The sequence below is a fragment of the Oryza glaberrima genome, chromosome 3, assembly GCF_000147395.1.
Source record: "Oryza glaberrima chromosome 3, OglaRS2, whole genome shotgun sequence".
NCBI classification, from domain to species: domain Eukaryota; kingdom Viridiplantae; phylum Streptophyta; class Magnoliopsida; order Poales; family Poaceae; genus Oryza; species Oryza glaberrima.
The window spans coordinates 29,715,570-29,738,444 of record NC_068328.1 but is presented as its reverse complement, the minus strand read 5'-3'; the positions used below and the strand labels follow the sequence as shown (position 1 = coordinate 29,738,444).

General features: G+C 40.9%; 4 protein-coding genes across 9 annotated transcripts; 2 read left to right on the top strand and 2 right to left on the bottom strand.

Annotated features, from left to right (window-relative positions):
* Window positions 1-122: 122 nt before the first annotated feature.
* LOC127765645 (uncharacterized) lies at window positions 123-3,698 on the bottom strand. The gene is made up of 13 exons (XM_052290585.1): window positions 3,389-3,698; window positions 3,216-3,277; window positions 2,995-3,075; window positions 2,807-2,880; window positions 2,642-2,724; window positions 2,124-2,227; window positions 1,606-1,745; window positions 1,488-1,535; window positions 1,280-1,332; window positions 1,009-1,093; window positions 859-925; window positions 665-775; window positions 123-571 (listed from the first exon to the last, which is right to left on the bottom strand). Exons 1-13 carry the CDS (start codon window positions 3,682-3,684, stop codon window positions 519-521), a joined length of 1,257 nt encoding a protein of 418 aa, XP_052146545.1. The 5' UTR covers window positions 3,685-3,698; the 3' UTR covers window positions 123-518.
* Window positions 3,699-3,990: 292 nt separating this feature from the next.
* LOC127766735 (uncharacterized) lies at window positions 3,991-7,160 on the top strand. Its single transcript, XM_052291862.1, has 9 exons — window positions 3,991-4,130; window positions 4,228-4,413; window positions 4,538-4,635; window positions 5,048-5,138; window positions 5,211-5,411; window positions 5,496-5,752; window positions 6,179-6,269; window positions 6,353-6,566; window positions 6,648-7,160. Exons 1-9 carry the CDS (start codon window positions 4,023-4,025, stop codon window positions 6,860-6,862), a joined length of 1,461 nt encoding a protein of 486 aa, XP_052147822.1. The 5' UTR covers window positions 3,991-4,022; the 3' UTR covers window positions 6,863-7,160.
* A 236-nt stretch (window positions 7,161-7,396) lies between these two features.
* LOC127766734 (vacuolar protein sorting-associated protein 51 homolog) lies at window positions 7,397-17,152 on the bottom strand. Its single transcript, XM_052291861.1, has 20 exons — window positions 16,849-17,152; window positions 15,962-16,101; window positions 15,801-15,855; window positions 15,610-15,717; window positions 14,848-14,946; window positions 14,679-14,756; window positions 14,501-14,578; window positions 13,191-13,265; window positions 12,895-12,995; window positions 12,138-12,205; window positions 11,815-11,888; window positions 11,198-11,264; window positions 10,889-11,004; window positions 10,494-10,751; window positions 10,280-10,396; window positions 9,576-9,647; window positions 9,412-9,462; window positions 9,025-9,252; window positions 8,112-8,288; window positions 7,397-7,815 (listed from the first exon to the last, which is right to left on the bottom strand). Exons 1-20 carry the CDS (start codon window positions 17,074-17,076, stop codon window positions 7,696-7,698), a joined length of 2,310 nt encoding a protein of 769 aa, XP_052147821.1. The 5' UTR covers window positions 17,077-17,152; the 3' UTR covers window positions 7,397-7,695.
* A 1,437-nt stretch (window positions 17,153-18,589) lies between these two features.
* LOC127768862 (inositol 3-kinase) lies at window positions 18,590-21,855 on the top strand. Of its 6 annotated transcripts, XR_008016628.1 has the most exons (4): window positions 18,590-19,919; window positions 19,992-20,115; window positions 20,778-20,861; window positions 21,328-21,372. XR_008016628.1 is itself a non-coding variant. In XM_052294515.1 (2 exons), exons 1-2 carry the CDS (start codon window positions 18,942-18,944, stop codon window positions 21,541-21,543), a joined length of 1,194 nt encoding a protein of 397 aa, XP_052150475.1. In that variant the 5' UTR covers window positions 18,590-18,941; the 3' UTR covers window positions 21,544-21,855. The 6 variants fall into 6 exon arrangements, 1 of the variants encoding a protein (XP_052150475.1); XR_008016631.1 differs by lacking the exon at window positions 19,992-20,115 and having other exon boundaries at window positions 21,328-21,538; XR_008016629.1 differs by lacking the exons at window positions 19,992-20,115; window positions 20,778-20,861 and adding an exon at window positions 20,116-20,207 and having other exon boundaries at window positions 21,328-21,538.
* The last annotated feature ends 1,020 nt before the right edge of the window (window positions 21,856-22,875 follow it).

Below are 22,875 nucleotides of genomic sequence, written 5' to 3'. Positions count from 1 at the left end.
TAAAAATACCTATTTATTAAAAAAACAAATCACTTAAGAGATGAGATATGTAGAAAATAATAGTAAAAACAGGATGATGTCATTTTTTTAACAAAAAAAATCGCAATAACGCACGGACAATATGCTAGGCAAGATAAATTCTATTCTTATAAAAGGGTCAAAGTGCATTTTTGCCATCATTCCATGTCATCCGACATTGTTAAAGCATTTGAGTTGGATCAGTACAAAAGGGGACAAATTGTAGCTGTCGATGAATACATTATGCTTTACTAGCTTCAGCCTACATCAGTTGTTACCAATACGATGTGCAACAGTTGGAGCAACCATTTGACAATGAAACCATGCACACGACACTAGCTTCTCCTTGGCACAGGGTGATCTTTGGTGACTGCTTTTATAGTCATGGCTTGATGTACTGCCTCAAGTGTTGGTATCACCATCTGCAAACTGATTGCAACAATTTCAACATCTATGATCCAAAATTTTCGCTTATCCAGGCCTTGATGTAGTTTCAACTTTCAAGCTTCTTGCAAGGAAGAAAATTTCCAGACCGAGCAGCAGTTCTCATCACCTAAGCGTGCAGAAAGGGGGAAAAATGTGTAGCGTTCACCATTCAAGCAGCACAACCATATTTTAGAAAACAGCAAGTATATATAACACGCACCAGCCAAGCTCAGCTCTTCTTCAATTTCATCCTCCATGCCAAATCTTCTGTGCCCAGAAGATGTTGTAGCCAAAGGAAGGTATGGATGAAACACGAACCCATTTACGGTATCTAGGATTAAACAGATAGGTATCACAAAGGGAGTACCACAGAAACATCAACTCCTCTAGCAACAGAAGACCAGAAACACATACCAGCTGCTGCTTGGAAGGCTGTTACCCACTGACCACCTTGGAGGTCATAAATGTGTACCATGCCATCCTATCAAAAAAAGGGACTGTTTTAAGATGAGCTAGTACAAAAATATAACCCCAATGGAAAGATGGGAGGCAAGAGGAGCGCACCTGCCCGCCAGTGGCAAGATGCCTGCCACAAGGCTCAATATCAAAATGTATCCTTTGATTAGTAGTATCAGACGACCTGTACAGCCTGATTAAGGGATCCCACCAAAATAAGCAATGAGAAGGACTACCATGATCATTATCAATATAGTGATCTTTCCTCTAAAAAAAGGACTACCATGACTAAGGAAATAGTCACAAGATGTGCCTTAACAATACAATGAGACGTCAAAACAAAAATGATAAATTTGAAGGTGTATTACAAAATGCTTACTTGTAAACAATGTCCACAGTGTTGCGGATATCCCAACATAGTATGTATGGATCCTAGGGAGAAATTACAGAAATGAATTCACAAAGTTCAGAAGCATCTTCAGATGCTAAAAATAATTGTGTAAATAAATCTCATAACATAAAGGGATTGAACTGTGAAGTGCCAGTCTCAAAAGATCAATTGTTAGAAGAACACGAGTGTTAGTTACCTTGCGCCCTCCAGTATACAAATAGTTTCCATCTTTTGAAAAGAGTACCTAAAATTTCCATCAATGTTATCTTCTGTTTATACAATAAGATGTAAATTTGTATGGTTGCTTTACGAACCTGTGTGACACCACCAAGCTGGCCATGTAAAACATATAAAGGCTCCATGTTACTCTCTGCATACACAGCTGTTGTCTGGCTGTATGAACCAACAGCAAGCATCCCGTTGTGAGGAGAGAATGAAATTGAAGATATTATACCTGTGGAGCAAACAAAGAGCTAAGCAGCGTATAAGATTGTTTCACCTCTCACCCAGAAAGAAAAAAGCATTCATTTAAGGCCTTCTTTATCAATACCCTAGTGATCTGAGAAGATTAAACACCAAAATAGTTTGGTACTTTGGTGCATAAATGTTCAGTGTGTGCATAAACATGCTTTAAGCTAATGTACCCATTTCAAATTAGCAGACACATTATGATTGTGCTTTCAAGTGTAACAGATTTCCAAAGTTACACAATGATTACAATTAAACAACCATTTATGCATCCCAATTTTACCCAAACCAAAACAAATTATGTGCTGCCATGAAGTATACAAGCAAATCAAACTTAGATTGGAAGTTTTAAACTGTCACTTACCAGTCGGCCCTTCACATCCTTTAAGCAAAGAATGCTGCTCAAAATCTCTACCAGGGCGGTGAACATCAAACACTCTAATTGCTTTGTTGTACCCAGCAAAGAGCCTACAAAAACATCATACCTCCATTGAGTATAATAGCCAAGAAGATTATGTTATAGTGTAGTTGCACGACCATTGGTCTACTTTAGTAGCTAACATATAGGTAGACTCTATGGTCTAAGATGTAGCCCAGTAAGTTCAGTACAAACATTGTATATGTTATTTTCGAACCAACAAGATTTTGGTTCAAACCAAAAACATTCGTAGCAAATATCATACTCCCTCTGTTCTTTTAATGTAGGACGTTGGTGAACAAACCAACGTCATATATTAAAGGATGGAGGTAGTATATCAGTAAAACACAATCAACTTCCCACACTTAGGTGAGAGTAGAATCTCATGGTTCCACAAAAATGCACTAGCAAATTTACTCATGCAATATAAATGCAGTTAAGAAGGTTGAGTGCATTGTACATACTTAGTACCAGTAGAATTGAAGGATATAGAAAGTGCAGCCGTTATCTCGTCCATGGCATCATACGCTCTGTAAGTACACCGAAGCTGCAATTCTCACAATAGATCATCTCAAACGAATAACTGATTATCAACTCCAAACGAAACAAGCACAAGCCGCCAATTCTACCTCCCCAGTGGTAGCGTCCCAGAGGTGTATTGGATGATCACGACTGGTCGTCGCAAATACACACGTAGCAGGATCTGCAACGTGACACAGAACCCCAAATTCAAGCATCACATATTCACATATTTCACCAAACAATCACAAATAACAAATGATCCTAAACAGCAGTACATAGGAAGCAATTCACCCACCAGATACAGACATGTAGGGGTACCAGCAGAAGTCATATACAGGCTCACCCTCGTTCACTTGGATGCTTGCACCATAGGAATCTGCAGAAAAAAAAAATCAACAACATTATACATCCTAAATTACGCCAACAAAAACTTGAAATCTAGCAAACATTCAACAACAAAATAACTATACTAGTTTAAAGAAAAAAAAGAAAGAAAGTCATTTATCCCAGACGCACCTTCACCTCCAACAGCGGCCTCAGCAGGGTGCTCGGCCTCGGTACTGTACGCTTCCTCCGGCCTGCTCATTGTCCCAGAAATATAAAGAAAAAAAAAGATCACTTCGGTGCATTGCTTCAACACCGCGAGAGAAGCCACAAGACACGAGAAGACGAGAGGGGGGGCGACGCACAGGTAGAAGAGGCGGAGGGAGTTGTCGTCGCAGCTGGTGAGGAAGGAGGACCCGTCAGGCGACCACTTCACGCCCTTGAGGAAGTTGCCCGCGGAGGCGGAGGCGGCGGCGGCGGCGGAGCGGAACTGGCCAGCGAAGTGGTAGAGGCGGCGGGGCGGGAGGTCGAACCGGAGCTGAGGCCACGAATACTCCGCCTCCGACGCCACCACCACCTCCTCAGTCTCAGCCACATCCCCCGCCGCCGCCTCGCTCCCCATGGCGTCCGTACACTCCGGCGCCGCTTCCTCCTCCTCCATCTCCCCCTCCTCCGGCGAAGCGAAGCAACCGGACTGGGGTTTCGAGGTGGGTTTAGTAGTGGCCTTGTGGGTTGGGCCAGTGGGCCCAATTAAGGCCCATATATCTGTATGGGCCGGAGGTCAGGCCCATCGAAAACGAGGCCTTGGAGAGAACGTGGCCTAGGGGGTAAAAAGGTGGGACCCACCACCGCGGTGCCAGTTACGACCAAGTTGGTGAGCCCACCGGTGGTTGCAGTTGCAAGCGGTCCGGCTCGGGTTAGATCCGTGCGCCTCGGGCAGAAGCAGAGTAACCCGCACGCGACGCGAGACGCTCACTAGCACGCACGCACCCACCCACCATGTCCGGCGAGCAGCCACCCGCGGCAGCAGAGCAGCAGGCCGGCAGCGGCGGCGGAGGGGGATGGGGAGGGTGGGGGCTCTCCATCTTCTCCGAGATCTCCCGCAATGTGCGCGCCGCTCTCCCGGCTTCCTGCTTCGCGCGCGCCGCCGTTTTCGCTAGGGTTTTTTTTTTTTGTTTCTGATGTGGTGTGGCGTGTGACGCAGGCGGTGGAGGTCGCGAAGAGCGCCATCGCCGACATACAGCAGCCGCCGGAGCAGGACGTGGGGACCGGAGACGGGGAGGAGAAGGAGAAGGAGAAGGCGGCCGAGGGAGGAGGGGAGGAGGACGAGCGGCGGAAGGCGGCGCTGGACAAGCTGGAGAACGCCAGCGAGGACTCGCTCTTGGGACAGGCTAGTTGTACTACCACCTTTGCTGTTCCTTTCTCCTCGGCAATGCCGGCGATGGGGTCCGATGGGTTTGGGGATAGTGGTGGTTAATGTGGTTGTTTGGGATGTTTGTGTTGGGGCTCTGCAGGGGCTCAAGGTGTTCGACAGCTCGGTGGAGACTATCACGACTGGGACATGGCAAGCGCTCGGGAGTGCGTGGAAGAGCGGATCACTGCTTGTTCAGAAGTATAGCACTCTTCTTAACTCCATTTCTCTTCCTGCTGTGATGCCTTGAGTGGATATTAGAACCAGCTAGCATATCTGTGCTGAATAGGAGTACTTAATAGTTAATACAGCATGTAGAACAGCTGAAGAAGTATGCGATAAATCCGTCACAATATTAGATCCTTTGGATGATGTAAAAAATTGTCGATCCACTGAAAATGCACAGTGTGGTGAAGGGATTCCAAATGCGATACTTTTATTGAAGAAACATTTCTATTTTCTGTATGGATCATCTTGCACTATAAGTATTTCAAGTTTCTTTCAATGCTGAAATAGTTAGTAATGTTTTCGTTATCAACAATGCTGCATCTTTACTTGAGGTAGAAACATTTCAGCATCATTGCGTTTTTATATAATATTGTTACTTTCCTAGATTGGAGACTTCTGCTTCAAGCCTTGCTGAAACCATTCAACAAGGGGAACTGCCTGCTAAAGCATCTGTAATAGCACCAACCATTCTAGAGGTAATTCAGTAATAATGTTTATTCGGCACATCTACGGGTATCATTTTAATAATAAAGCCTCAATAATTACAGACAGGGAAGTCATTTACTGCCAAAGGAATGGAGGTACTTGAACGTGTAGGAAAAGAGACAATGGAGTTTATCATCGAAGAGACTGGTATGGATGTTGACAAAGGTACTGGTGAAGGTGATCCGCAGACAGAAGAGGAGCAGTTTGAAGAAGTGTCATTTGACAGATGCTTCTATATTTATGGAGGACCTGATCAATTAGAGGTCCCCCTTTTCACAAGATCTCAATTTGTTTTGTTGCCAATATTTGTTCCTTTTTTTTACTTGGTCATGGCTGTCTTTTACTAGGAGTTGGAGGCACTGTCAAGCCATTATGCACTATTATTTAATAGGAAGAAGGGTAAACTTGTTGCTGAGCAGAAAACATATTATGATGGAAAGCTCAAAGAAATACAACAGATTTTTAGTCTTAGCACCAAGATTGATGAAGATGGACCAGACTCTAACAAAGGAAAAAAGATTGAAGCAGCTGATTCTGATTCTGATGCAGAGATGAAGAAGTTATGCGACTCAAGTGTTAGCAAGGCTGCAAAAATGGCTGCAGGGTAGGTGTAACTCCATTTTGCATCGTCAATCATCCAATGCACAAACTCATATTCTACAAGATCTGACAGGCATATGCAACTGATATGGACTGGTTTCTTACTGAAATGCTAGTTAGTGACAATGCTAAATGAAGAATATAAGTGCGGCTAATACTAGAGCATCATGCTAAAACCTTTAAGAAGTATTACTCAGGATTATGAAGTAAACATATTAGTCATGCTGAGACAGCAATTACTCCCTACATATTGAGAAAATTCATATGCATGTGTGGAAGCAACATCCATGTTTAACTGTTTTGCAGCCATGCAGTGTACTGTCTGACTATAAGCTCAGTTTTACCTCTGTAAAGCATCTTCAAGCATTTGAATTTTATCCTCCAACGTTATTTTTCTAAAAGCTTTACATACTGACATTTGTCTTCTCAGGTTCACCACTGCCTTGGGCGGGCTCTCTCCAAATGAGATTGTCAAACGGACCACTAATAGGCTAGAGACTATTCACTCGGAGGGTGTTCACGTACGTCCATATTGTATAATGTTCAGTTGTTTATCCTTGCTCTTTGAACTATAAATTTTGCTTATAAAAATTTCCTGTCGCAGAGATTGTCAGAAATGTGTTGCCTTGCAGTCTCTCAACTTCTGCTGCTTGGAAAATCTGTTATTTCGGCTTCTTCTAAACCAAAGAATGAAGATGATGAAAATGATGTGAAAATTGAATGGCCTGAAGATCCTATTTCAAAGGCTAAAATCATCAGATGGAAAGCACAGTCCATCTCCGTGGATATTGAAAAGGTGTCTGCAAGTTTTGCTACAGGTACATGTAATGGTCTTCTTGTGATTATATAATGCACGGCACGAACTTAGTTTTAACAAGTACATCTTATTGTTTTCGTAGGAATATCCGATGTTGCTGAAGCTTACATGGCAGCTATACAAAATGCTCTGGCTGACAAGAAGGATGATCTCTCGAACCAAAATTCGGTGCAGGAGAAAGCTAAATACATATCCAACCATCTAAATACCGATCAGACCAGTGCTGTCAGCAAGTTGCAAGACGCCCTCCAATACTTGGCCTATGTTGTTGTTTGCTCTTCAATGCCAAGTGTATAACTCTGCAGTTCCATATCTCTACCCTGCTGTTATCATTGTTGAACTGTTAACATCTCTCTGTACATTCGCTTGTGCAGTCCTTCAGGATTGCCATTATTAGGGCTTCTAGATATCAAACTACACTAGGGTGTTGTCTCGTTTACGTGCGCAGGTCAAGCATCATGGAATCGTTAGTTGGTTGTGCCTTATTTGTATTGTTTGGGTACATTACAGATTGTTGCTCTCTATGTTTTTCCTGAGAACAATGAGAATTACTGATGCTTAATACGGAAGATCTGTATGGCCTTCTCTCACTGTACGGTATGAAGATTCATGCATTATGAATTGGCTTTTCGTCTTTACTTGTGTTAGTTCGTTTGCCATATCAACACAGGGTATACTAAGCAATTTTCATGTTTCACCTAGAGGCAAGAATTCGCTACGCGCCTACGCAGATACAATATGCAAAACATGCCGGAGCAACAAGCAAAATTTCATAATACAAAGATGATTTATATATGAAAACGGGTGGCAAAAATTGTCATGTACGCAAGATATGAAAACACGCCCTTATACATGTGTTGCTTCCTCACAAAATTGAATTAATGTGGACGGTGGACTCACGTTTGATTAAATTCAAGTCCTTGATAATCAATATTTCCCCTGAACTCGAGACAATGCACACAAGACTAACAGAGCATTTCTCGATGCTGAGAGCTCAACATAGTATTACATTTTCGGGGTGAGTTGGTTCAGTTTGAGTGTTTGACAGATTTACATATGCACATAGCTGTGAACGGTGTATGACCAGATGAAACTGATTGCTAGGGGAAGGAATAACCAATTGGGCGTAGCTACTGCATATTTGGACTTTGCTCTTTAATCTTTGCTAGTTTTGCACTGATGAGCTTATCCAATATGGGCGGCTCGAGAGGGATTGGGTCAAGACATCTCTCGTGAGCAGCATTGTTCACCTGCACAGGAGAGAACGAATATCAATGATCAAATAACTGAGACGAGTTCCCAGGAGGAAACTAAATGACATGCACTTTCTTTTAACATGATAGATCAAAACTCTATCCAAATGTTATGTGTGCATAAAAGACTGAAAACTCGTCCAGTTCTTTTTTTTTCCAGATAATGGGAATTTATAAAACTCGGCTTCTACACCAACGGGGGGTGTATACAGAAAGGAACAAATAAAACTACTGAAAATTGTTTTGAAACATCTGTAGAAGAAATCAATGGCAAGGAGGTAACTGTATCTAACCTCTTTAAGTAAAAAGCTAATAGCTGCTTCATCATCAACAAACTCCTTAAGGGATGTCTTGAGAAATTCCATATCCAGCTGAATTTGCTGAAATCCACTTCTGTTGAATGTCTGAAGCCGAACAAATTCTTGCAAGCTTTTCAGGCAGAGCTTGAGGACAGCAGAAATTACAGATTCCTGAAATTCACCCATAATATGAAGAATTACATTTAGGAAACAGATAAAGATGATGCTATAGACAAGAAAATTTAACTTGATCACCAAGCAAGTCAACCAGGACAGGAACTACAGCAACTCTGCTGCAATATACATTGACAAATTCAACCAATAAGCTGTTGTATGACCACATACAGAAGATGCAGTATCTAACAAGAAGAAAGGTTGCCGCAGTGGTTTAAATGTAGTCTCACCCATATTGAGAAAATTCTTGGCATTTTTATTTTCCGTGCCCTATAAGATGCAACTTTGTCAATTAATTTCTACCACAATACATTTATAGTGGTATTTTATTAATTACGCCCTCTATTTTTTCTAAGGTGTGCATACTTACAAATTTATAACTGAGATTTTTAGAAGTTAATTGGTAGGATGGAATATATGTTTAATGATAAAGAAGTGAATTAGATTTGTATTTCACCATGGTTTTGTAGTTATCAGCAATAAATTGTAAAAGAAATTATTGGTCAAATGAAGACTCTGATAAGGCAAACTACGCCATGTAATTGACAAAAGGGTGCAATTGTAACCTCTTTTTTTGAATGCCAACAAAAATAAATGAGAGCAAATGAATACTTTACAGGGGGACTTTACAGTAACAAGGGGTGCAAAGCATCCTTGACGGAATTCATATTTTCTAGAAGTAAAAAGAAATACGTTATTTAAGGAGATAACAGAAAAGGAAACAGATATCTACCTGTGTGTATTCAACTTTGGTGAATATTTCCATTTTCTGCTCAAATAATTTTGCTAGATGATTTTCTAAAAATTGACTTCTGGCACGGTGTGTGTTTGATCGGTTCAACATGTCCTCTCTCATTGGATTACTTCTTGAGGAAGTTGTGCTGCCAGTGCTATCAGAATGTCGATGTCGCCGAATCAAACCAGGTAATACCTGTTTGACTTCAGACACTACTCCATTGAACTAAAGAAAAGAAAGAGAGTGATATGTTAAAGAAACTAACAAAATCCATCAGCAGCATTTCAAGGCTCCAAAAGCTAAATTCGGAAAGATAACGCATGCTCGATTATAGTTTAATGTGCATGAGCACACAATTTCAATCTGATAAGTGGCTGAACAAACCTCTAGGAGAAGTAGATCAACAAACATATTCACTTCCCGCGGTTCCTTGTGCTATTTTGATCAAATATATACAGGAAATGTCAAAACATACAAATTTGGCCGATAAAATAAGAATATATGAGTATTGAAATTACAAATATTTCTTGTCAAACAGAAAGGCTCACCTTTATCCAGACTGGAGTTGTAAATCGTTTATTAAGAAGTTTGGAGATCTTCTGTGTCTTCATATTTATGTACTGCCCAAGGAAGTCAATGTTTGGTTATATGTCGCGTAGCGAACTCAAGACAAATTGCACTTAACAGATATAAGAAAATAAACACTGATATTAGATATATTCATATGACATGGGATTGCTACCATACGACCCCATATTAAACTACCACTTGGTAACATTGTACTGCTTTTGAAAGCATGATTCTAGATCAAGTTATAGTATTAAGGTGCACTCTTTTTTCATGACATAAGGCTACTCAGAATGCAAGTGGGCCACCAATCCATTGACCCATTCCAATTCATTGGCTGTTCATTCCTATTAAATTGGATTCACTTTGTGCACATGAATCATGCATTAATGGTAAAGCAAAAGGTAGGATGGGTTGATGGATTGGCTCAATCATAATTCATACCCACTGGCATCAGCTACTCTAAGCCCCTTAGGCACATAGTGCTCATGACATAATTTTTCAAACAGTTCAACAGAATTTGAGGAATGGAGTAAAACAATATAGTTCCACGCAAAAAAAAAAAAGAAAAAGAAAAAAAAGTTCCACCCTAGCCTGCTGAATAGTAGAGAAAAATCACATCATATGACACGGACCATAAAAAATATAATAATGAAATGGAAGAATGAAAGACAAGTTTGCCTACATGATGTAAGAACTTCTCCCCAGATGAACGATAAAGCCGGCATATCTCTCCAGGCACAAAAGGTGGCCCATATTCATAGCTACGTGCACCACCTCCAGAAAAACAAGAAGCCAACTCCTAAAATTGGTGATACAAAAGATCAGTCCATCACATATCTACCCAAACTAAACAAACTACTAAAAATGACAGCTAGAAAGTGAAACTAGCAATATACCTCTGTGACTTTGGGAATTGCTGTTTGTTCTATGAAAACACAAAGTTGTGCAAGCATAAGCACCAAAGCCGTTGGAACCTTATCAATTTGCACCGATTCCATCTCTTGAGATGGACTCTTGCTTCTCCCAGAAAGCATATGAAAATGCCCATCAAGTTTCTGAAAGAAATCTTGAAAACCTTCTTGTACCCAATCAATAACCAAATCTCTCAGTTTTACAAGTAACTCTGTATTGCCATCTATAAGATGATGAAATTCCTAGAAACAACATAGTAAAAAAAAAATGAGAACATTGGAATATATGCTCTTATGCAAGCATAGGCTTACTAGTAGTTTGTAAAAGAACTGCATGTTATTTGGACAATATTATGCCGCAGATTATCCACAATATATACCTGCAGGAGATCTATACATCCTTGCAATACTTTAACCTTGCTTGTTTCCATGGCAGTTTGCAGCTGTGACTCTTCTAACTTCCCATTTGATGTCGAGGGTGTTCTGGTGAGTACATCTGCTCACACATACACCAGACAAATTAGTTTTTTTCCTTGGAAATACTTTATTGTTTTCAAACCTATCTGTACTACAAGCTAAAAGCCCAAAAAAACTAAGCAGTTGCAGGAAAAAAACAAATTTAAATCATATCAATTAGTTCTGCACGAAACTTGCAAAACTAAAACAAATTGCGGTGGGAGGAGGGCAACCTGATATTTCACTTTGAAGATGAAGAAAGGCAGTTGCGATATGTTGTCTAATAATATCCCGAGTAGTCTGGCACAGAAAAGGCATTGGCACATGTGAAATCAATGTCAACTATCAAGATATATAAACAGTTCTGTTGACATGGAGAATACCCAAACTAAGCAATTGGGTTACAGAAGTATATTCAGTTTATCACTTGAGTAATGGAAAACAGGGGTCAATAAACTAACAGTACAACTATTACTTTCTACTACTAACAAAATACCCTCAGCTAGACATATATTGCCAAACAGCTTTTTGTTGATTTGTAAATTCGTAAAATAGAGCTTTCAGGATAAGATTATCATACTCCTCTAGCAAACCCGTGACAGAATAATCCTCAATCCTCAACACTGACGATTGCAAAAACAATGTGGGTAATTATGGATATCAACTAAGAAATGCATCCATTCACCAAAGCCAAACTTAGCCATGCAACCAGTTCACTTCTATCTGCTAGATGTTCTACACTTCTACCAAATGGCTACACAATATGACCTTTGTGGTTAAGTGTTAGCAGCTAGCAACACATCAGCCGGTTTAGAACCATGAATAGGTTGTTACAGGGTCAAGGTCAAACCTCCAGAGAAAAAGCTGGTAATGCAGCCTCAGGTATAACTTCATCAATGGCAGTGGCGTCCTCCCATAAGGATCCTGAGATCATAAAAAAGGAGCAGACTTAAATCAAAGGACATGCAACGATCTTACAACTTGCAGTAATATCGACAGTGAGGACTCCATAGGTAAACAACAAATTTTTATGTAATATACTAATTCAATAATTCAAAACCCAACAGTCCATTTATTTAAAAACTCAACAAGTCTTAATCCTCAACTTATTGTTCAGTCTACATATATTCAGTACAAAATAGAGATGGCACAGTAACATAGGTAAGTTCTTACGTAACATAGCCAATAGATCTGTTGATGGAATTCTTTTCCTCAGATTCTCTCTGACCGTTTCATACCGGCTTCATGTAAAATAAGAAAAAATGTAAGACAATGTATATATATGATAAAATTCTCGTAGTAGAAATGCAAGTTAAAACAGGAAGCAAACAGGATAAACATGCTGAAGGTATCGAGGTATAATGTACTATGAGTTATTACTATCTCTGGTAACAAGTACTGAAAGGGAACCCACATTGCAACTTTAACCACTGTTTTCTTTTGCTATATTTATAAAACCTGACAAAATTATGATAGTATTAAAGTATACTTTTAGGCAAGCCTACACATGGTTTTTCATATTTCCAATCTAAATACAAGTGTTGATTCTCTAAATTTGACTGCATTTAAGTCCAAAAGTGCATGTATTCATATCCAGTCTCCAGAGGGGACACTACTTACTACTAACTTTAAGATTGTTTTCCCTTCTAGAAAACAAGAATCACTGCAGAAACACTTGTTATGTGACATTTCTAGCTGGTTTCTTCCAAAAAGATTTCATTCATATCAACTACCTCAGTTACTGGTTGTTCTTAATACCATGTGGAGATATGACCATTTATTAATGAGGGCAGAACTATCATGTAATTTTACGTGGTAGCGGTATTGTGGGAGCTAATCCTAAAACAACAACGAATTCGGATAGGACTTGGTTATTCATTGTTCAAAAACGGATGATGGTTTGTTTGCATAAGATATAAAATCAACTTACTTTGAGAACAAAGCCTGTGCAAGTTCAATGAGGCGCTTTTCTGAATCAGGAAATATTATGAGATAAGCACGGAATGTCTTTGAAATATCACCAATTGAAGCCTGAGAAAGTTATACAGGAGGGTATTAGATAATTTATTGGTAAGGAGGTTGGCAAAAGGATTGTAAATTGAGTCCTGCGAATAGGTCACACTTTATACATTTTTCGTCAAAAATAAAATGGAAGTTGTTGAGTAGTTCTAACATTTCTTATATATATATATATATATATATATATATATATATATATATATATACCTGTGTGGGCTCCTTCTGGAAATTTAAGAGGCAATCTTCTAACTTCTCAAGTAGGTTTGATTTCAGGCTGTCCACCTGTTGATTTAAAAATTAAACATGATAAGATTTACAGAAAAACATAGGGAACTATATGCAAATACAGTAAATCTATTAGCTATTTCATCAGGACAGCATAGCAATGTACTAGTTATTTGTGTTTATTGCTTGCCTGCTTCACAGAAAGTCATGATTATTTCCTGTTTTCGGGCATCGCCTCATAGTTCATTATAAAAACGATAAACAGAGGTTCAACATATCAATGCAGAGTCTTGTGACCAGCTGACAGTGTTATTGCGGAAGATCTATGAGTCAAGAAAATGATACGGAGCAGCTGAGAGTGCTATTGCTGTATAAGTACCACAGTTAATAAATATGAAGTTTAATGCTATAGTGGAAAATAAGTAACGGCGTTTGCATAAGAATTGTTATGGGTGATGGTCATTTTCATTGATTGATATCTGACTAACAGGTCATATTCACACATGTACCAAATAAAATAGATATAACAAAAACTCAGAATTAACCACTATAGATTATCAGCGTATGGTAGTTCTATTGTGTAGATAATAGAAGATCTGTGCCCATGCACAAAAGTTAAAATAGGCATCACAATAGAAGAAAAAAACTTTATATGAAGAAAGGAGTTCAGGTGTTCCACTAGTTCTACAAGTTAGAAGGTTGGAGAATGAGAAGATGTATCAGGAGGATAAGTTTTGGAAGTTTTTTAAGCTAAGAGATGTTGAAATGTAGACATCCCATTAAGAGTACCACTAGCATGGATATTAAGAATTGAATCGTTGATCATTCCAGCATTATCTTGTGGTAGCGCTCGTTTATACTCCTTTTTAAAAGAATGCAATAGCGGTAATGGCAGTGATCTTTCACCCCACCAACTATGCACTATATTTTTTGCTAGGAGTACTTGGAGGCCTTTGATATTACACATTAATATTATCACATGTTGTTACTTTCTTGTTTACTCTCTAAAATAAAAACTTAAAACTGAGAAATCTAAGATGACCTGCATATGTAGTGTAGAAGATAACTTTTACAGGTGGAATTATGTAAATCTATAAGTGCTCCATTTAACAAAAAATTGACGGACCCTTGAGAAAAAAAAATCACGCTCATTTGTTCAAATAATGACAGCATGAGATTATCAGTAGAAAAGACGCAGGCATTTAGCTAGTTATAACTAACATTGCATGGGATAGTAGAGCTAAACAGAACAAAGAAAATCATGAAGACTAAGAGATAGATGGAATAATTACCGGAAAGTTGAGCTGTTTAAGAAGCACCACAGCTTCTGCTCTTGATTCAATAGGTTCAGAATCTGAATATAATTTTGTCTGCAATGTTACAGGGAAATGAGTGAAGCATACATTTATGTGGTAAGGAAATTATCATTTGAAGAACAACTAATTCTGAGTCAAAATGCAAAACAATTACCTTCAGGTGCTGTGTAACTAAATCAATTGCCTCCTCAGATGCTTTTTTACAGTCATGAAAGGAAGTGTCGCCATAAGCCTATCATCAGGAAGAAAGATAAGCTAAAAAATAGTGATAAAGATGTGTTCAAGGAAGTTTCTGACTAGAGGAAATAAAAGTCAAACTCAACCTCGAAAATAGGTTTTGCTCCAGTAAAAAATCTGACAGCATCCGCATATGCTTCTGTCTTGATGCATTTGTTAAGCCGAGTCGGCAGGTCATATATGAACTGCAACAAAATTTGATAGAAACAAACATTTCAGGATTTATCAAGTCAGTTTGGCCTAGAATTTTCTTCATGAATGTCTTGCAGCAAGTAATCAAGACATAGAGCTCATGTTAGTCAAGCATAATATGGTTTTTGTGTATTTCATGTATGACAAAGTGATTTCAAGTAGCTTGTGAATGGTCCTTTTAGGATGAAAGAGTGGGAGAAATGCAATCCACATTGATAATACACAATTAATGTAATGCTATATGGCCTAGTGGACACAATAGGTTACAGCCAACTACCAAGCAGCATAGACTACACATGTGGAGCAACTCAGTTGCACTTATGCCCTCGCTTCATGGAAAGATGAAACTCAAAGTTTAGGTCGGATTTGTATGCCGTTATTGATTCATTGTCAAATTCAACTCCAAGCATTGAACTAAGCCAAACACATGAAATCACTTGGGCTTCCGATAAAATCCACTGGGATCATTATTGTACAGCAATAGTATACGGAGTACTACTAAGGTTTAACTAATAAATTGATATTGCCAAAATCCACATAACACAATTTGTCTGTGTAAATCATTAGTTCTTGATGATAACAGTACTACACTACAAACAGGATCATATAAAAAAAGTAGTTTTGGGGGAGAATAACACAGACAGAACAATGCTTACTTGAACTTTTCGGAGGAGATTGCGTGTACGATGTAGTTTCTCTATGTTTTCCCTCTTGTCAAAAAGAGATGTATTCACTGTGTCACTTCTTGATTGCACTGATGTTATCTGGAAAAAAAAAAGGAAAACACTGATTAGCTCAGTTATATCAAAATGAACTGGCAATACATTAGCAACGAGATAGTACACACTTTTGAAAGGAGCTGCTCCATGTTTGCTTCCATGCCAACAATGTTAGTCTTCATCCTGCAGAAAAAACACAAACATTTCAACTACAGTAAACACCTGCCTCAAACTTATTAGCAGATGAAAAGAGTAATATGGGATATGAAGGTCTAAGGAAACAGCACACCTTTTTATAGTGTCAGTTGCGCTGATAAACTTGTTATAATTCTCATATACTAGCATTTGTAAGTCTGTATCCAGATTCTTGATCTCAGCGGCCATCTTCACATGCCTCTGTAAAAGAGCTTCCAGATTTGATTGTTGCACCTAAAAAAACACAAAACAGAAGTAAGCATTCATCTCTCCAATATCCAAATTGACAAGCTAAACTCTGATTCATGTGTCCCACTATGCTACTTTTTCAATAACCATTAGGGATACCACTAGATTATCTAGAAAAACACTCAAAACCATTTCAGTTTTCCTATAAAACCCTTTAAAGAAAAGAAAGAAAGAAAGGGAAAATGCAATACTACTTGGAGTAGTGTGAGTAACTCAACCAGTTCAACTGGAAAAAAAATAATGGATACAGCAGTTATATGGAATTACGTGTTTTTCACCAGTAAGAATAAAATTCATTGGTAGATCATAGTGAAGCTCTGATGATCAGGATGTACGAAAGATACACAGAAGAACAGAAAATGCATAGGCAACATGACCGTAAATTTGATATTTGTGTTGAACACTCTCCATGTAACAAGATTCCAAACTTGACAATGAGCTTCCATATTATGTTTACAAAAACCAAATCTAATACTGCAACCATACATATATTAGCAGAGACCGCTCTTTGGGCTCAGTTGAACTCTTCAGTCAAAACTGCAATACGCCAATACGCATTGATCAGCTTAATTCCAACCAGAGCATTGATGATAGCTAAATCTCATTACAGGTTACAGTTCATCGCACGCGTTCAGAGCCTATCCAAAATGCGCCCAACCATAAGATCCGAGGGGGACGCAGGGAGCTGGATCTGAAGACCAGGGGGGAAGAGAGGGGATCATACGCACGAACCAGGACGTTCATGTAGACGTCGGGATCGAAGGAGGCCGAGTTGATGGTGTCGAGCGGCGACGCGGAGGCCGCGGTAGGGGATGGCCGCGCCGCGGAGGACGCCGCGGCCGCGGCCGCAGCGGCGGACGGGTCGGTGTTGTAGAAGCTCGCGAGGAGGTCGCGCGTGCGCCGGGCCTTCTCGTCCATTGCCTGCGGCGCGGCGGCGGCGGCGCCCCCGGCGGTCGCCATGCCCGGAGCTTTGTTGCGCGCGCCGGGGTTTGGAGAGGAGGAGGAGGAGGTTGGACGCCGGGGGATCGGAGCGGAGAAAGACGAGGGGGTTTTCTGGGAAATTCGTTTGTTGCGAGCAATTTTACGTGCCTAGCACTGTGGTATTCGGAATTCACACGAATTGAGCGAATTTCAAACGCTTTTCTTCTTTTGAGGGACTTGTATTTGGTACTTTTGAATTTTGGCATGTATTTTACTGAACATTTTTTATTGGTGAGGAAAAAGGCTACTCCTAAATCACATAGTTTATTAAAGTATGTTTTGTCATGATAGATTAGAAAAATGGGAATTGATTGGATGTGTTAGTTGTTATATGATATATGAAACTGTAAAAACATCACAAAAATGACTGATTAAACATTAAAAGAGCACTATGAGCAACGTTTACAAATAAACTAATGAAACGTCAAAATACCTACTGAAGATCTAATGAAAAAAAAACAAAAGGAGGCAATCAGATGTTTCATATGGCTACTAATGAAACATTAAGTTGTGCATGATGTTTTGAGATAGTTAAATAACTTATGAAACACACTAAATCACTTGTTGAGACATTTTTATAAAACATTTGATTTTAACATTTGAAATACGTATATTTATTTTATCAAAATATAACCAAGTGATATCTTATTGTATAATTAAAATAAAATAGGGTCATCATATCATAAATCGAAGTTGGTTAATGAAGCCATGAATGCATACATGAGAGGATGGAAAGAGAGAGAAAGAGAGTAAGTGAGAGACGGGACTAACTTGGGCGGTAGAAAAAAGATAATAGCGATAGACTAACTTGGGCGGTAGAAAAAAGATAATAGCGAAAAGCATGAGGGTGTGGTGGCGTTCAACGAATCGTCCCACGTCGGATGTCTGTTTTTTTTTAACTGATTTTTTTTAACTGGACGTTGGATGTCTGTTGAGAAGCATTCTCCGAACTTTTTTTACCAGGTTGGTGAAAGCGTATGCCAAAATTTATTAATATTGGAAACGACGGTACTATAAAATCAACATCCAGATTGTTGTGAAAAAAAAAAACTCAGTGTCAATGTATTGTAAAGTGATAGTGAGGGAGCTAAGCTAGCTCTATCTCTTCAAACAAACAACGGGCAGGATACCTAATAAAACTTATAGACCTTATTGCATTATGTTGGTGATCGATCCCTTCAACCCCGTATGGCAAGTCCACCACTCCTTTCTTATCAAGGATTCGTCCTCCTTAAGATATAGGAATTTCTCGGAACAAGAAGGAAGAAGTAATCAGAGTGAACTTTTCACATTTTAACCTTTCATTAGTTGTAGGGTGTGTTTAGTTCACACCAAAATTAAAAGTTTAGTTGAATTTGGAACGATGTGAGAAAAAAATTTTAAATTTATATGTGTAAAAAAGTTTTGATGTGATGAAAAGTTACAAGTTTGAAGACTTGCAAATGAGAGAGCAAAATCTCAGTTGCTGCCAACTAGGAGCAGTAGACGAGACGAGCGGACAACTCAGCCGCGCAAGGTTGAGGTTGGTGACCTCGGGCCTCGGCAGTCGGCACGCCGACCCAACGCCCCGGATTGAAATCCCACAAGCTTCCACGCACCCGCCGGCGTCAGCCTCCACCGCCGCTCCACCTCACACGCGCGCCGCCACCACGTGCCCCTCCGCCGCGGCATCTGTAAAGCCCCCCTTGTCGCCTCCCTCAACTCAACCGCCGCTTTTATTCCCCCACCTCCATTCCACGCGATGCCGTCGCGTCTCTCCTCTCCTCCTCCTCTTCCTCCTCTTCTCCCGCGACCCCGACTCCCCCACGCCTACTACTTCTTCTTCTCCCCCTTCTCCTCCATCCATGGCGCCTTCTCCCGCCGCCGCGATGCCACTCGCGGCCGAGCCCGATGAAGTGGTGGTTGAGGTGGAGGAGGAGGAGGAGCGGGGGGTGAAGGGGGGAGGAGGTGTTGCGGGGCTTGATGAGGTCGAGGGGCTCGTGGTGGGGAGCTACTGCCACGACGTGCTGCTGCGGGGCGGGCGGGTGGTGGGGGAGACGCTGGGGGGTGCGGCGGCGTTCGTGTCCAACGTGCTCGACGCCGCGTCGCCCGCGGGGGCGTCGCTGGCGGTGGTGTCGAAGGTGGGGCACGACTTCGCCTACGCCACCGCGGCGGCGCCCGCGCGGCACCCGCCCGTGCTCTGCGCCTCCCCCACGACGTCCTTCCACGCGCGCTTCTCCGACGACGCGGCCTCGGCGCACGCGCCCGACCGGCAGCTCCGGCGAGTCCATGCCTGCGACCCGATCTACCCCGCCGACCTCCCCGACCGCCGCTTCGCCTACGGCCTCGCCGTCGGCGTCGCCGGGGAGGTGCTCCCCGAGACGCTCGAGCGGATGATCAGGCTCTGCCGCGCGGTGCTCGTGGACGCGCAGGCGCTGATCCGGGCCTTCGACGGCGAGGCCAAGGGCGGCGGCGCCGTCCGCCACGTGGCGCTGGAGGCCACGCCGTACGCGCGGCTCCTCCCGCGGGTGGCGTTCCTCAAGGCGTCCTCGGAGGAGGCGCCGTACGTCGGGGTGGAGACGGCGAGGCGGCGGTGCTGCGTGATAGTGACGGAGGGGAGGGACGGGTGTCGGCTCTACTGGGACGGTGGAGAGGCGCGCGTGGCGCCGTTCCCCGCTGTGCAGGTCGATCCCACCGGCGCCGGCGACAGCTTCCTCGCCGGCTTCGCGTCCGGGTTGCTTTGGGGGCTGTCGGCTACGGACGCCGCGCTGCTGGGCAACTTCTTCGGCGCGGCTGCTGTTTCGCAGGTTGGAGTACCAACCTTCGATCCAAAGATGCTGCAGGTTCGCACCCATGAAACTTGAGATTATTGAATTCAGTTCATATATAATTATCTTACTGGTTCAGAACTTCAGGTAGCTCTTGTCGATTTACTAATTGCGTCATTCATGTGTGAGAGCTGAAATGATGGCCTAGCAAGTTCAAATTCTCTGGAATTGATGCAGAAATTTCCATCAACTGCATTTCAATGCGTTTCAGGTTTTCACTGAACCAGTATATAGCAACATGCATGGTATATGAGATCTGGGCTCAAACTTCAAATGATAAATTTTGGAATTCTGAGAAAAATTGTAAGATTGTCAGCACTTGAGGATAATTGTTACCATACTGTAGGAAGAACTAACTAAAGTCTCATTTGTAAATCTAGAGTCAGAACTGCAAACAGACACAGAAATAGAAGAGACTGCATTAGGGGTCAAATAAAAGGTTGTAGGATTATTAGAGAATGATTTCTCTGTCACAAGAAATAAATGGGAAGTAGAATTAGTGGTCACTAGATGAAACCCCGCGTGTTGCTGCTGGAATTTAGTTAGACAATATAAACTTACGTAAGTTGATGTGGTTTATGATAATTTAAATTTAAATAGTCTATAGAATGATGCTTTAAATGTAAAAGTAAGATGATGTGACTTGATATATATTGAAATATTATGTGAATTATGTGATATGATGAATTAACATGCTTGCATTCTAAAAGCTCTAAAATTTAATAAATTATAAAATTATAGATAATATAACATGCTTGCATGAAGTTTAAATATAATAATTATTAGTGGATGATGATGTGGTATTTTTGCATGTTAAGCTTTTGGATTTAGTGGGTTATAACTTTATATTAAGATAGGATTCGTCTAATGCAGAGATTCACTCCCTTCACAAAGTGATGCTTATGGTTTGTCTGCACTACCAGATTTGGTGGCAAGAGATTGACATCGCTCTGATATGTACTTTCTGTTCGATTTGTGCGGCTGGGGATTTAGGATGACATAGCTGGCTAAAAGAACATATTCTTATTTGCCTTGATAGTACTGCATATCCTTTAGTCTAGGACCGTTGGTTCCATTCTCATTAATAGTCTATTGGATGCCTGGCATAGCTGTGTTTACATCTGTTGCCAGGGTAAAGAATTTGTCCATCTGGTATCAGTCAAAGCTTCACAAATATTTATGTAATGATTGATCACCCAAAATGATGTACCTAGTTGCTAGTATGTACTATTGGCTATGCTCACATTTATGCATTGCTAGGTCTTCTTATTTGATAAAAAATCATAAATGGTGATTCAGATTAATGCATTTAGCATTTAAGTGCCCAGTTGATGGTAAAGTTCATACTATGACATTAAACCCTGTAAGAGTTATCTGCTGTACTCGATTCTTATGATCTTTCTGTCATTTTAATTGGATGCAGGCTGTTAAACAAATACTTGAGAAGGCAGTAAAACGACCTTGTACACATATAAACGGCAACACGTTTACCTTCCAGAGATCAAGTATACACGATGAGTTGCATAAATCACTCCAAGAAGCGGCTATGCTGGTGTGTGAGCAGAAGCAAGCTAATAGTCCGGCAACTGACAACGGTGATGTTTGTTCCATAAATGAACTGACTTCGCTGCCAAGCTGAATTTGACCTTGAAATAATGTGAAACTTGACATCCAAGTTTCCACACTGAGATCTATAATCTGTGTAAACACATGACCCAACAAAATGGTAAAAAATATACACTAGGATGCCCTCATACTCAGGTTATCATGGGAATCGCTGAGTGCAGAATTGGATATACTCCGTATAAGATCAGCTGATGCTCTCTGTTGAATTATGTGCTTTACTCGAGCTTTGAAGCATCTGTGTGATTAACCTAATCTTCAACCTTCATAGCTTGGAGCTGTAAACTCCCTACTCTGGCTGAGGACAGATACAAAATTATCCTTTGCAGTTTTGGCCCTCGTGCTCTACTCGAGCTTTGAAGCATCTGTGTGATTAACCTTCTCTTCAACCTTCATAGCTTGGAGCTGTAAACTCCCTAGTCTGGCTGAGGACATACAAAATTATCCTTTGCAGTTTTGGCCCTCGTACGCCCAGGCCACTTCCGCATAAGGCTACCCGGTTGATCTGCTTCCAGATCCAACCGTGAGCCTACTAAAAACTGAATATCTCTAAATCAGAGGGATAAATCTTAGGTGGAATGTGAGCTAAAGTTCATGGGTTGAGTTCTTAGATTGATCTCCATTTGACTTTATTCCCTGACATATATGCATGTTACTTTCCATTCATTATCAAAAACTCCGGAATGTTGATTGGAAAGGTGTTGAAGATAGATTTGAGAGGAAAATTAGCACATGGAAGGATAAAAACATGTCATACATTGGGATATTGGTCATTCTAAATTTAGTTCTTTCAAGCGTGTCGACGGGTACGTCGTCTACCACTGAAAGAAGATAAAAACATGTCATACGGTGGGAGATTGGTCATTCTAAATTTAGTTCTTTCAAGCGTGTCGGCGGGTATGTCGCCTACCACTGAAAGAACAATTAGCCCCACGGGGCGCATCGCTGTCAACGGGTACATCGCCTAGCACTGAAAGAATAATTAGCCGTAAATGTGAGCACTCGTGTCAAATCTAGGATTTGAACCCGGATGGGCTAGTTCCACTACAAGGAATCTAATCAGTTGAGCTATGCTCACTTCACGCTGTGCTTCAAAGATTGGATTACTTTAGGTCACATTTGTTTTAGTAATGATGACCGGAAAAGAAAATATAGACTAACTAAGTGAGGAAACATATGTCGACCAAAAGATCAAGGAGGACTAGGTGTCCATAACTTTGATATCAAAAATAGCTGCTTGTTAAGCAAATGGCTTTTCCAGTAGCTTAGCGTTGAAGACGTATGGCAAGACCTTTTGCGAAATAAATACTTAAAGGGTAAACCTCTCTCTTGCATGTCCAACTAGATA